The sequence below is a fragment of the Salmo trutta genome, unplaced genomic scaffold (assembly GCF_901001165.1).
Source record: "Salmo trutta unplaced genomic scaffold, fSalTru1.1, whole genome shotgun sequence".
NCBI classification, from domain to species: domain Eukaryota; kingdom Metazoa; phylum Chordata; class Actinopteri; order Salmoniformes; family Salmonidae; genus Salmo; species Salmo trutta.
In genome coordinates, this window is record NW_021822961.1 from 1 (window position 1) to 15,626 (window position 15,626).

The following is a 15,626-nucleotide window of genomic DNA, read 5'->3' on the forward strand; positions in this document are numbered from 1 at the left end:
GGGGGGCCGGGAAAGCTAAGATCACACTGGGAGGACCAAATACATGTGGTGGTAACCAGGAAAGGTGATGACAGCCCTGTCTATGAGGTCAAACCCGAGAGGGGTACAGGCAGGGCCCGGGTTCTGCATCGCAATATGCTCATGTCATGTAATTCCCTACCATTTGAGGAACCTGTTGAAATACCCAGTAGAGGTCTGTGGAGAAGGGAACCACCCCAGCAAAATCAGCAAAATGGGGAGAGCGCTGAGTGTGAGAGCTCAGATGAGGATTCTTATCCAGTATTCATCAATAGGCCACATAGGGATGAAGAGAGCAGACAGAGTAGCACACAACTAGTATCAGATAATAGTGAGGAACGGCGTCAGACTGATAGAAACTTCACTGTGAAGGAGTGCCAGCCAGTCCTCAGAGAGAGCCCGGAGAGGACAGGGGTAAATATGGAAACAGCTGAGGGCTCAGAGACTCAATCATCTCATGATGAAGTGGACACTGATTCATTGGGGTCACCCATGACCTTGCCCCGCCGTTCAGCCCGGCAGAGGAGGCCCAGACACATTCTAACCAATAACGCTTTAGGGCTGCCAAGCTCTTATCAGGATACCAACTAGAGACGTTCTGATGTGTTTATAGTTTTGAGGCCAGTGAAATGTTTGGGACAACATTTTGTTTGTTTTTGCAGGGGGGTGTTGTAAGGGGCTTAATACACTTGTATTCCAGCCACTAGGGGGTACTCTGGTGAAGCCCATGGGAAATAAAGAAATATAGTTTAAGTGAATTGGGAAGAGTAAGAATGATAAACTACAAGACCATGGTGCTTGCCTACGGAGCTGTGAGGGGAACGGCACCTCCGTACCTTCAGGCTCTGATCAGGCCCTACACCCAAACAAGGGCACTGCGTTCATCCACCTCTGGCCTGCTCGCCTCCCTACCTCTGAGGAAGCACAGTTCCCGCTCAGCCCAGTCAAAACTGTTCGCTGCTCTGGCACCCCAATGGTGGAACAAGCTCCCTCACGACGCCAGGACAGCAGAGTCAATCACCACCTTCCGGAGACACCTGAAACCCCACCTCTTTAAGGAATACCTGGGATAGGATAAAGTAATCCTTCTAACCCCCCCTCCCCCCTTAAAAGATTTAGATGCACTATTGTAAAGTGGTTGTTCCATTGGATATTATAAGGTGAATGCACCAATTTGTAAGTCGCTCTGAATAAGAGAATCTGCTAAATGACTTAAATGTAATGTAAATGTAAACAAAGACTGTAAATGGCTGTTACCTGTGCTGACATGATTAAAAGTGAAGTAAACCGTACTTTTCGCGTTGTAGTTTATATGATAAGCTCATTGGAAGGGTAACATATACAGGATGTACATAAATGGGCATAAACACGTGACACAGAAAATAAAAATATTGACATTTAGGAATTCAAAATGCATCTAAATATATTTCGTTATGTCTATGGAATACATAAAAAAATAAAATAAAAATCTAAATATGTGTATAAAATCTACTTGTCTGTACAGTAAGTAAATGTAGGACATCCAAAATGCACAAAAATATGTTTTTCTAATGTCTAAAATAAAATATATGTGTATAATATATACACTGCTCAAAAAAATAAAGGGAACACTTAAACAACACAATGTAACTCCAAGTCAATCACACTTCTGTGAAATCAAACTGTCCACTTAGGAAGCAACACCGATTGACAATAAATTTCACATGCTGTTGTGCAAATGGAATAGACAACAGGTGGAAATTATAGGCAATTAGCAAGACACCCCCAATAAAGGAGTGGTTCTGCAGGTGGTGACCACAGACCACTTCTCAGTTCCTATGCTTCCTGGCTGATGTTTTGGTCACTTTTGAATGCTGGCGGTGCTTTCACTCTAGTGGTAGCATGAGACGGAGTCTACAACCCACACAAGTGGCTCAGGTAGTGCAGCTCATCCAGGATGGCACATCAATGCGAGCTCTGGCAAGAAGGTTTGCTGTTTCTGTCAGCGTAGTGTCCAGAGCATGGAGGCGCTACGAGGAGACAGGCCAGTACATCAGGAGACGTGGAGGAGGCCGTAGGAGGGCAACAACCCAGCAGCAGGACCGCTACCTCCGCCTTTGTGCATAGAGGAGCAGGAGGAGCACTGCCAGAGCCCTGCAAAATGACCTCCAGCAGGCCACAAATGTGCATGTGTCTGCTCAAACGGTCAGAAACAGACTCCATGAGGGTGGTATGAGGGCCCGACGTCCACAGGTGGGGGTTGTGCTTACAGCCCAACACCGTGCAGGACGTTTGGCATTTGCCAGAGAACACCAAGATTGGCAAATTCGCCACTGGCGCCCTGTGCTCTTCACAGATGAAAGTAGGTTCACACTGAGAACATGTGACAGACGTGACAGAGTCTGGAGACGCCGTGGAGAACGTTCTGCTGCCTGCAACATCCTCCAGCATGACCGGTTTGGCGGTGGGTCAGTCATGGTGTGGGGTGGCATTTCTTTGGGGGGCTGCACAGCCCTCCATGTGCTCGCCAGAGGTAGCCTGACTGCCAATAGGTACCGAGATGAGATCCTCAGACCCCTTGTGAGACCATATGCTGGTGCGGTTGGCCCTGGGTTCCTCCTAATGCAAGACAATGCTAGACCTCATGTGGCTGGAGTGTGCCAGCAGTTCCTGCAAGAGGAAGGCATTGATGCTATGAACTGGCCCACCCGTTCCCCAGACCTGAATCCAATTGAGCACATCTGGGACATCATGTCTCACTCCATCCACCAACGCCACGTTGCACCACAGACTGTCCAGGAGTTGGCGGATGCTTTAGTCCAAGTCTGGGAGGAGATCCCTCAGGAGACCATCCGCCAACTCATCAGGAGCATGCCCAGGCGTTGTGGGGAGGTCATACAGGCACGTGGAGGCCACACACACTAATGAGCCTCATTTTGACTTGTTTTAAGGACATTACATCAAAGTTGGATCAGCCTGTAGTGTGGTTTTCCACTTTAATTTTGAGTGTGACTCCAAATCCAGACCTCCATGGGTTGATAAATCGGATTTCCATTAATTATTTTTGTGTGATTTTGTTGTCAGCACATTCAACTATGTAAAGAAAAAAGTATTTAATAAGATTATATCATTCATTCAGATCTAGGATGTGTTATTTTAGTGTTCCCTTTATTGTTTTAAGCAGTATACTTGTCTGTAACGTAAAGCAATGCAGAAGCAATAAGCATTGTAAATGATGATAGAACACATCAAATTAATGTGAACATGAGGACACAAAGGAGAGATTTAATTAAAAGTGTGTTTTAATACATTTTTAATGCTGAAAAAAATCTATGTATGGCAAATCCCCTCTGGGCAAATGGCCTGTTGGACAAAAATAAAAAATAGTTAACATCCTTGCTACTTCAGCCATTTGCTATGTTAAAGTAAAATCTCAGTTAATGATGAATGGATACAATTTGGAAGGATTTTCCAGAGTCATACCTCAGTAGGGTAGAGTGTCAGGTGGCACAACCATTGGTGCCATGAGGTCAAAGTGTGAAGGAGGGAGCAAGCCAGAGAGCTGTCTAGGAAGCAGTCCAGGCCCATGGCTTGGAGGCTTTGAGTTGGTCCCATCATTGTCATGCATTGTAGGGTATCTGCTGCCCCATAGACCTGCTGGTAGTGGGAAAGGTGTTAGCAGGGGACCACCAGGGACATCTATGATTGGCTGACACAGTCTTGGTTAAACCACATGTATTCTAAAGCAATATTCACCTGCTTTCATAGAGTAAGGATTCACTCCTTTGGGGACACTGCCAGTGTTCCCCTGATATCCATAGGTCCCCATCGGTGGAGGTGGTGGTACACACTTGTTCTGTAAAACACATCAACACATTTTCCAAATTGTTAGTAATATTATCACAGTTGAAATACAATGGTTGTTCACTGTTTTTATTTCTTTGAATTTAAGTGTGTACCTCAGCCTTGGGCTCAGTTTTGTTAACCCATCTGTGCAGAGTTGGATCCCAGACAATCTGAGGAAGAAGATATTAGCAATGTGAAGAAAGCCACAAATTGTCTTTTTTTTTATCCACTCAATTGTCTCTACATAGAATAAAGTGTTAATAACCAGTTCCTTACAGATCTGTCTTTGTCCTCAGGTAGATGAACCTCCTTCTTATTAACTCTTCCACTCCCAAAGACCCAGCTGAGCCAGCCTCCACTGTTATTGTGAACAGCAGGGGTCTCGGGCTCAGCCACCGGCCGGCTGCCAGTCTGGCACTGAGGGTTGGCATCGGAATGTTCCGGCTTGGTGATGGACATCATAGCAGGATGCTCAACATATCTAAGTCGGACATCTGTAATAAGTGGGAGAAGTCAGGCCACTCTGCTCATGTCACCACACAGAACAATTACTAGCTGCCAGGTAGAAACGTCTCGCTCTGATACTCTGTTACAACCCAATCTTAACCAACACGCAGTCACAGGGATTACTGGGAGGTTACTCCAGGACTCTGCGATCGCATTGTTTTGGTTGCAAAGTCAACAATTCCCTGCATATTATGTGAGGGCTTACAAATTTGACCAATCACCAAACTATTTCTGAATAAAATAGTCACGTCATCACAATATTATTGCATAGAACTGACCCATTACCACAGTACAAAAAGAGGGCTCGCAATTTCAACCAATCACCGCACATTGACTGCATAATATGGTTCAATCAAGCCAGACGTCAACACAGTTTTTTCCTTGTCAGCGCATTTTTGCAACAAATTGGACAAAACAATTGCATATTGCTATGCAAAATGTCATAATTGTCGCTGCAAAATCTAGCATATTTATCAGCTAATATCCAAAAAACCCATGCGAAATCCTGGAGAGATTCACCTGAATATGAAAATGTATACACTCACTACTGTAAGTCGCTCTGGATAAGAGCGTCTGCTAAATGACTAAAATGTAAAAGTAAAATGGAGCTAAACCTGTTGTATGGAGAAAATGCATGAAAGTATTACAGCTATATACTCACATGAGCCATACATTTAATCTATCACAACTTATTCTCACGCTATCACAATGGTAATTTCTTTACTAATTAGGTAAGGTTAAGTGACCTCTTCTCTTGGAATAGAAATCCACAGGTGGAGTACATGCTCCACCATCCCATTTCCACAGTGGTGCCACCATGGGGATGATGGGAGGTGGTTGTGGATGATTGTTTCCATTCTTCACAGGGACACTGGTTGTGAGGAAGATCTCCTCCCTCTCTGCAGGGACACTAGCCTTTGGGACGATCCACTCCCTGTGAGCAGGGACGCTGGCCTTTGGGAAGAGTCCTTTCCTCTGCGCAGTGACACTGGCCATCAGGAGGATCAACTCCCTTTGTGCATGGGTGACGTGTGATGCTCTGAGGATCTTCTTCTTCCGCGCAGTGATAGAAGCTGCTGGAAGAATCCCCTCCCTCTGTACAGGGATGAGGCCTGATGCTCGGAGGATCCCCTCCTTATGTGCAGGCATGAGGCCTGATGCTCGGAGGACCTCCTCCCTCTCAGCAGGGACACTAGCCTTTGGGACAATCCCCTCGCTGTGCGCTGGGACGCTGGCCATTGGTACGATTCCCTCCCTCTGCGCAGGGACACTGGCTGTTTGGAGGATCCCGTCCCTCTGTGCAGGGATGAGGCCTGATGATCGGAGGATCTCCTCCCTCTGTGCATTGATGCTAGCTGCTGAGAGAATCCCCTCCCTCTGCGCAGGGACACTGGCTGTTTGGAGGATCCCCTCCCTCTGTGCAGGGAGGAGGCCGGATGATCGGAGGATCTCCTCCCTCTGTGCATTGATGCTAGCTGCTGAGAGAATCCCCTCCCTCTGCGCAGGGACACTGGCTGTTTGGAGAATCCCCTCCCTCTGTGCAGGGACACTGGCTGTTTGGAGAATCCCCTCCCTCTGTGCAGGGACACTGGCTGTTTGGAGGATCTCCTCCCTCTGTGCAGCAACTTCGGCTGCTGTGATGATCTGCAGGTATAACATAGAGCATATAGTAATTCCCTAAAAAATCAACCACTTGGAATCTATAACATCATTGACACATACACTGAGTGTGTTAAACATTAAGAACACCTTCTCTTTCCGTGACATAGATTAATCAGGTGAAAGCTATCATCAGTTATTGATGTCAATTGTTAAATCTTCTTAGTGTAGATGAAGGGGAGGAGACAGGTTAAAGAATGATTTTTAGACAATTGAGACATGGATTGTGTATGTGTGTCATTCAGAGTGTGAATAAGCAAACCGGTGCGCCTGGTAGTAGGTGCCAGGCGCACCGGTTTGTGTCAAGAACTGCAAGGGGGGGCAACTCAATAGGTGTTCTTAATGTTTTGTTCACTCAGTGTAGATCAATCCCTAGCATATACTTTCATTTGTATGTGTACTGATAATGTAAATACACAAATTATATTAACGTTATCTACAATATATTATAATACCGTAAGCTTCCCTGCTGCAGGGGCATTTCCTCCTACAATTTTGAGCTGATTTTCTTCACTTAAGCAATATTTTGTATCTTTGTTAATTTTCACATTTATTGTGTTTGGAATGGCACTGTTACTACAGCATTTCATGTAAGTATGTAGGACAATTACCCATAATGCTCACTGACTGAACATTCAAAATTACCATGGCAACTATTGAAAAATTCACATGCCATCGGAAACTTGGAACCTCAGATTTGAAATGAATGTAAGTTATTAGTGTAGAGCTTCCTACTGGTTGATTCTCATACTTCACAAGTGGGAAACTTGAAATCATCATTCCATAACGAGTTAGCGAGTCAGAAATGTCAGAATTTCCTAGTTCCGACTTGAAGGGCCTTCTATGATGTAGGGCAGGTCAGTAACCAAATTATTTTACTGTGCCCAGTCGCACACAGACTTTTATGGTCACACAAGTTGCCACCGGTGGATTCAAAATGAGTAGCCTAACAATTATTTACATGGCCCCAGGTACATTTGCAACCAAATAATTATTCTGTGAGAAATCAGTAATAGTTGCACACATAGGGTAACAATCAGCAATTGACAGTGAGCAATGAGCAAGATAACCATAGACGGGAAGTTGACAATAGCTTATTATTAGTGTAAATACATTGTATTTCTATGGTTGCAGTCCTCTAAGATTGAATTGCATTGAATTGAATTAATCAGATCCAATGATTTACCGCCCGTAGGGTGGGGTACCGCTAGTCATCATTATTATAATCACCATCTCAATCATTATCACCATAACATCATAGACTTATTCTTCTGTATCTGAGACTCATCTGACACTACCTTAGATATGGCAGTCTGCAACTCAATACACTGCCCCTGCAAGGTGTTCAGCGTCCCCTGCATGTGGTTAATCGACTGCTTAACATCGTTCAGCAGGATCTGAATCTCAAGCCTGCAAGAAATCAGGTGGTTCAGCATACTGCGATGAAGAGAGGCTTCAGACCATGCCCATGGGACCATCTATAGGATTCTTTCTCACTTAACACCAATCTTATTAGGAATGTAACTTTGTGCAGAAGATGTTACTATAGAGTTATTTAGAAGAAAAAAAGTGTACTTTGTCAGGTGCCAAAAGGATGACGGGATGTCTCCCTGCTCCAGTGAGCTCTGCTGGCAGGTCTTGCTCCCTGTTGGAGGAACGGGAGCCAAATTAGAAGAAAAATATCTATGGTTGTTCAGCAATGAAACGTTCATGTCATAATGGGGATTGTCCTTCCCTGTGAAAATAATAACTACAGCTGGGGTTTACTTTCTCACTTTTAGATAATGTAATACAATCTTTAAACCCATCAGAAGTGTAGTGCTTACCTCCATGAAAATATTGGCCCCTGTTATTTTGGGCTGCATTGCCCCAATGTTGACCACTAGTTCCAACTTGTGATGAGAAGGTCTTGATGAAATGATCAGGTCAACATTTTGTTAGACATTTCAGAGATAGCATTAACAATTGTACATGAGACAGTGCTTCCAGATATTGAGGTATCTTCCTTCTGAGGTATGTAAAAAAATCTGGTGTGTGAGAACTCACATGAAAGGTATCCATGATTCTAGATTAAGCCAATCATGTATGTGATTACCATCCTATGGGTCAGCAATGGAATGATTGCTACACAGCTTTCAGGCGACTTTATGTCTTGGGCCTGGATGAATCATTGAAATACAAGTAATATTGTGAAGTTGTGATGCATTATTGCCATTGTAATTTGGAATATTCCATCAAAGTTATTTGTTTTGACAGTCAAAACAACTAACTCTTACGATTAATCACTTGACTTGAGTAACTTGAGTTGACGGAAGTAGCAACTTTATATTCTGACCTAAACACTGACTTGTGCAATGCCTAATGCATAATCTATGCACGTTATTTGCTCATCATAGTATATAGCCGAGGATCTCATAGTCCCAAAACAGCATTGGCCATTGGACTGCTCAGTCAAAACAACTAACTTTTACGATTAATCACTTGACTGGAGTAACTTGAGTTCGGAACTAAAACATTAAAAGTAGGCTACAGCTTGACGCATATCCTTACCTTGGACAAGCGTATCCAAAAGGACTATCCAGTCGTGAGTGAAGATACCTTTAGGCAGATAAAAGCGCGGTACGGGTTGAGACACGCTCGGTAGTGTGAATCTGTAACACTGATATAAAAGCACGTTTTCATTTATAATTTACACTGTAGAATAACCTGCAAGCCAATCAGAATGTAGTTTAAACAATACCGTGGGTTCCATGGAACGTCACAAACATATTAGGCCACTTGCGTCACAGATTACAGTCACTGAACATGGGTTTAATAGCTATATTGGCTATATGTACAGTATATGCACATCGTATTGAATTGAGATTACATTTACTGTAATTATGTAGCCTAATCCTATGAGGATCATATGTCAAATGTCAGAATCATGGCACATGAAAACATCATTAAATTGACTGCAGATTATAAAATTCATCGTGACACAATATCCATGTAATTTCCATTAAATTACGTTGAACCAACGTGGAATAAACATTGAATTGATGTATGTGCCCAGTGGGAAGTGATCAATTCGAAATGATTGAATACATACAGTATTACAAAGAAAGAGATTCAAAAATTGCTCCGAAAAGCTCGAAAAAGTCTAATTTCCCTGGGCCACCCAAAAGTAAAATGTATGTACGCATTACTGTACATCGTTTGGGATGAAAGCGTCTGCTTTCAAATCTCTGACTCTCACACATATTTACAATCTCGCGATGTTTATTTCTGGCGTTTTCACGTTTGCGGGATTTTGTGAAGTAAATGATGCGCAGGAGAGCTCCATGAAATCAGGGACATGGTCAAGATGGCGACATGAGAGGGTGGAACATTTCTAGCTGAGGAACAATTTTAGGGTTTTCTCACAAAGTATAACGTTTTTTTTGTTGTTGTTCTTTTTCGATGTAAATGTAGTTTTTAATTGAATTTGGCCAAAGAATATTCAACAAAATAGCTATAAGCCTAATACAAGTGACCACAAGGCAATGACAAAACGCCTTTCACGTGCCAAGGTGATATACTTCAGCATCGGGCAGCGCCCATGCACTGAAGTCTTTCAGCAATAACAATACAATACATCCAAAATGCGACAACAACAAGAAGTGCATTTATTCCATATGCATAATCAGACAACTGTGCATTGGTAATAATGTTTCGGATGAAATGGCTATCACAACGTCCAAAATTAAATTAATAATATCCAAAGTGCAGCCACAACGAGAAGTGCAATGCATTCAGCCTATGCCTGTTAACTGTGCACACACTTGTAAAACGAACTGGCTATAATCACAATCTTAGTGATTATATTTCTATTGCAAAAATACTTGTAGGCCGACTGGCCGACAATATGCATGCGTCTTCTTTTTTAATTTATTATATTTTTTTTATTATGAACACAACAAATACAAAAAAAAACAGAAATATACAAACAAGAGTACAAAACCTAAAAGACAGGTGTATTACATATCAAGCAGGGGCGGAAATCCCGGGGGGGACGGGGGGGGACACGACCCCTCCCATCCTGGGAAAAATATGATTTGTCCCCCCCAATATATCACTGAAACATAACTATGTAATTTAAATAATATTAATAATACGCAATGAAAGCAATTGTGCTGATTATAGACACTTAATAGCGCGTTTTTAAGTTTCAAAGATTGCGACCCCCCCACCCTTTGCCTCACAATGGTTTGATCCACTGCCAGTTCCTTAGTTGGCAAGGTAACAGAGGGGTCGTGTCTACTGTCTGAAAGGCACTCAATGAACGTAACTGACGTAAGGTTAATCCAGTCAATCGCGCACACACACTAGCTGAATATGCAGAGCTAGCGCGCAAATATTTTTGCAATAGAAATATAATCACTAAGATTGTGATTATAGCCAGTTTGTTTTACAAGTGTGTGCACAGTTAACAGGCATAGGCTGAATGCATTGCACTTCTCGTTGTGGCTGCACTTTGCACCTTGGCACGTGAAAGGCGTTTTGTCATTGCCTTGTGGTCACTTGTATTAGGCTTATAGCTATTTTGTTGAATATTCTTTGGCCAAATTCAATTAAAAACTACATTTACATCGAAAAAGAACAACAACAAAAAAAACGTTATACTTTGTGAGAAAACCCTAAAATTGTAATGAACAGGCAGGGAGCAAGTCTCGAACCCTCGACCTTCAAGCCCGAAGTCCGGCGCGCTATCGACTGTGCCGCAAAAGCATGCTCCAGCGGCAGAGTCGATTTCCGCGCTTATAAACCCAGGGTCGTTACACTACTCCCTCCTTTCAAAGAGCGCGTCCTCGCGCTAGCTTGCGACTCAACGTCTTACAGGAACGCGCTCACCGGCCAAGCACACGCACTGTCGTGGATGCAAGGTCCGATCACTTCCGACACCAATGTAATGAACAGCAGGCAGGGAGCAGGTCTCGAACCCTCGACCTTCAAGCCCGAAGTCCGGCGCGCTATCGACTGTGCCGCAAAAGCATGCTCGTCCGGCAGAGTCGATTTCCGCGCTTATAAACCCAGGGTCGTTACACTACTCCCTCCTTTCAAAGAGCGCGTCCTCGCGCTAGCTTGCGACTCAACGTCTTACAGGAACGCGCTCACCGGCCAAGCACACGCACTGTCGTGGATGCAAGGTCCGATCACTTCTGACACCAATGTAATGAACAGGCAGGGAGCAAGTCTCGAACCCTCGACCTTCAAGCCCGAAGTCCGGCGCGCTATCGACTGTGCCGCAAAAGCATGCTCCAGCGGCAGAGTCGATTTCCGCGCTTATAAACCCAGGGTCGTTACAGTATGTACGCATTACTGTACATCGTTTGGGATGAAAGCGTCTGCTTTCAAATCTCTGACTCTCACACATATTTACAATCTCGCGATGTTTATTTCTGGCGTTTTCACGTTTGCGGGATTTTGTGAAGTAAATGATGCGCAGGAGAGCTCCATGAAATCAGGGACATGGTCAAGATGGCGACATGAGAGGGTGGAACATTTCTAGCTGAGGAACAATTTTAGGGTTTTCTCACAAAGTATAACGTTTTTTTTGTTGTTGTTCTTTTTCGATGTAAATGTAGTTTTTAATTGAATTTGGCCAAAGAATATTCAACAAAATAGCTATAAGCCTAATACAAGTGACCACAAGGCAATGACAAAACGCCTTTCACGTGCCAAGGTGATATACTTCAGCATCGGGCAGCGCCCATGCACTGAAGTCTTTCAGCAATAACAATACAATACATCCAAAATGCGACAACAACAAGAAGTGCATTTATTCCATATGCATAATCAGACAACTGTGCATTGGTAATAATGTTTCGGATGAAATGGCTATCACAACGTCCAAAATTAAATTAATAATATCCAAAGTGCAGCCACAACGAGAAGTGCAATGCATTCAGCCTATGCCTGTTAACTGTGCACACACTTGTAAAACAAACTGGCTATAATCACAATCTTAGTGATTATATTTCTATTGCAAAAATACTTGTAGGCCGACTGGCCGACAATATGCATGCGTCTTCTTTTTTAATTTATTATATTTTTTTTTATTATGAACACAACAAATACAAAAAAAAACAGAAATATACAAACAAGAGTACAAAACCTAAAAGACAGGTGTATTACATATCAAGCAGGGGCGGAAATCCCGGGGGGGACGGGGGGGGACACGACCCCTCCCATCCTGGGAAAAATATGATTTGTCCCCCCCAATATATCACTGAAACATAACTATGTAATTTAAATAATATTAATAATACGCAATGAAAGCAATTGTGCTGATTATAGACACTTAATAGCGCGTTTTTAAGTTTCAAAAGATTGCGACCCCCCCACCCTTTGCCTCACAATGGTTTGATCCACTGCCAGTTCCTTAGTTGGCAAGGTAACAGAGGGGTCGTGTCTACTGTCTGAAAGGCACTCAATGAACGTAACTGACGTAAGGTTAATCCAGTCAATCGCGCACACACACTAGCTGAATATGCAGAGCTAGCGCGCAAATATTAACTATTAAGCTAGCTAGTACCTATTCCATTTATGTGGCGTCGTCAAAGATGGAATCTTTGCTATCGTCAATTTATTCCAAGATCAGCATGCAGATGATGTAAGTTAGTGCTTCAAAGTCCCTGTGATAAGGTTAGCGATAAACTGAAGTCCAAACTGAACAGAACTACACTCTCTTCTACCATTGTCTTAAATATATTTAATGGTCTCGTTGCAAAAGCTAAATTGTCGCAAGGGAACTTTTAATCATTTATTTTATTTCACCTTTATTTAACCCGGGTAGCAAAGATTATAGCAAACACCACTGAAACTGAATTGGTGCTCGCTAGCTTTGCAAATTCAGCTATTGTTGGAAGCCAGCCAATATGAAACAAACTATTAAAATTACAAAAGGTTGCAGCATATGTTGTGTAAATGGTGAACTCATACAGCTGTCAACTCTTGTCATTTTAATCCGTTTCACATTTGCTAGCTACCTTTTAGATCGAAGCCCAAATAGAATGATAGAAGATGATAGAAGCCCATCTCCTACTGTAAATAACCTACACACTGTGTGTGTGTGTAGCCAGCCAGCCAGTCAGGTAGAAAAATGGCAGAAAAATAAAAGACGGACATCAGAGTATTTTTCAGTACACCAAAACGCAAAGTAAGAACCCTAGTAGCCTAATATCTCAGACTAGTTGATAAAATGTTCATAAGAAAGAAATGAAATTCTAATGGAAATGTTTCACAATGATGTCATTAGGCAGAGCAGGCAACAGATGGCACACAGACAGCAGAGTTGGGGACAGCTATGCAGGGACAGACTGGCAGAGACAGGGAGTCTCAGGTAAGTTTGTTGAGTCTTTGTTTGGCAACATTATGAAAGGTTCTCAATTTTTTTGACTTGTAAAATAGGAACATAATTGGAAAATGCCATGGATACCCCCACTCTCAACTTAAACTGGTGACTGAACTAAGATTTGTTAAAGGCAATGGTATTGCTGTTGTGATTAGTTGTGTAGTTTTGGGTACCGGTAGTTAGGAGTACGGGCAAACACCGTATTTCTTTGGTTCCTCAATATACATTTACCATATTACAATGTAGGCTATGTGTTACAGCACTACTTTTGGTGTCCCCCTCAGGAATTGCTCTTGAGAAAATGTCATGTAATTGTCCCCTCCAAAGTTGATATCAGATTTTCGCCCCTGATATCAAGATTCATTTTCAATTTGTTAAATACTTTTATGGTGCGTATTGCTTTTTTGATGTTTACTGATCATTTCAAAATAATATTTCAATTCTATCTTAAATAATGTGAAAAGGGGTTTGTTCTCTGCCCACTTCATTTTATGGACAAAGAATCTTCCATGAAAGATAAACAAATTAACAATGAAAGTTAAATCAGGGTCCATATCATTTGGTTCAAAATAAAACATAATATAGTCTTTCAAATTTACATTAATAGTTGTTTCTTTTACACTAAAATCTTCTAACTCACACCAAAATCTTCTGACATAAGAGCAGTCCCAAAATAAATGGTCAAGAGTCTCTGGGTCACAATCACAAAATACACATTTGTTATCAATAGCTATTTTAAATCTGTGTATAATAAAGGTCTTTAAAGAGTAGATTCTATGAATGAGTTTGTATGATACTTCTTTCACCTTATTAGATATACAATATTTACCAGATAACAACGAAACTTTGTTCCAGTTCACTTGTCCTCGGGCTGCATTCCAGTACATTTTAACAGAGGGAATAGTAACATATTGACATAGTTTCCTTATATACATGTTATTACATTTATAGTTTACAATGTCAATTCCTTCTAATTGTATTGAGGCTACAAAATCCTCAACAGTTGCACTTGGTAGTATTGTTATATTCTCCTAAAAGAAGAATAGCACCTTTAGGGACAGCTCTAACAACAATTTGATACTCCTCAGGAGTGAATGTAACATTGTGTGTTCTAATAAATTCTGGATAATCATATAGTTGTCCATCATTGTTCAGTAATTGTTTAACCCAAATAATGTTGTTGTCAAACCAGTTCTGGAAAAACAAAGACTTGTTTTTGTATTTGATGTCTTTATTATTCCAGATTGTATACCTATTAGGGGATAAATTGTGTTTGTACATGAGGTTCCAAGTTAGAAGTACTTGTTTATGAAAGTTTGCAAGCTTAATAGGGATTTTACCCACATCAAAGTTGTATTTGAGTAAGAATTCTAGACCACCAATTTGTTGGAATATTAAATTAGGGATGATATTCCAGATGCAATCCTTATTTCTTAAATAGTTTTGCATTCATTTAATTTGAAATATTATGAGGCTTAAAAATCCAGAGCATTCAACCCTCCCTCACCTTGGTACATATTACCGCTTTTCTAAAATAATGTGGTTTATTCCTCTATATGAAGTTAAATCATTTCGTATCAACCATTTTAGTTACTGACAGAGGAACATCCAAGGCAAGGGAGGTATAAACTAATCTGGACAGACCTTCAGATTTTGATAAAAGTACACGTCCAGATAAAGAAAGATCTCTTAAAAACCAGGAGTTAAATCTCTTTCCAATTTTCTCTACAATAGGAGAGAAAGGTTGCGACGGCGCAATACCATCTAAGTAGGGGCAGAGTGAGTAGTGTTGGAGGAGAGCGAGAGGGAAAAGAATACAAGGTAGTGGTCGGAGACTTGGAGGGGAGTTGCAGTGAGATTAGTAGAAGAACAGCATCTAGTAAAGATGAGGTCAAGCGTATTGCCTGCCTTGGGAGTAGGGGGGGGACGGTGAGAGGGTGAGGTCAAAAGAGGAGAGGAGTGGAAAGAAGGAGGCCGAGAGAAATTAGTCAAAGGTAGACGTAGGGAGGTTAAAGTCACCCAGAATTGTGAGGGGTGAGCCATCCTCATGAAAGGAACTTATCAAGGCGTCAAGCTCATTGATGAACTCTCCAAGGGAACATGGAGGGCGATAAATGATAAGGATGTTAAGCTTGAATGGGCTAGTGACTGTGACAGCATGGAATTCAAAGGAGGAGATAGACAGATGGGTCAGGGAAGAAAGAGAGAATGTCCACTTGGGAGAGATGAGGATTCCAGTGCC

General features: G+C 42.1%; 1 protein-coding gene across 1 annotated transcript; it reads right to left on the minus strand.

Annotated features, from left to right (window-relative positions):
* Positions 1 to 3,250: 3,250 nt before the first annotated feature.
* On the minus strand, positions 3,251 to 10,043 carry LOC115187595 (uncharacterized protein KIAA0754). The gene is made up of 11 exons (XM_029746548.1): positions 8,056 to 10,043; positions 7,836 to 7,917; positions 7,585 to 7,654; positions 7,308 to 7,419; positions 5,924 to 5,994; positions 5,097 to 5,764; positions 4,120 to 4,337; positions 3,957 to 4,013; positions 3,754 to 3,853; positions 3,481 to 3,654; positions 3,251 to 3,360 (listed from the first exon to the last, which is right to left on the minus strand). The coding sequence occupies exons 1-10, from the start codon at positions 8,068 to 8,070 to the stop codon at positions 3,482 to 3,484; spliced, it is 1,566 nt and encodes a 521-aa protein (XP_029602408.1). The 5' UTR covers positions 8,071 to 10,043; the 3' UTR covers positions 3,251 to 3,360; position 3,481.
* Positions 10,044 to 15,626: the final 5,583 nt, after the last annotated feature.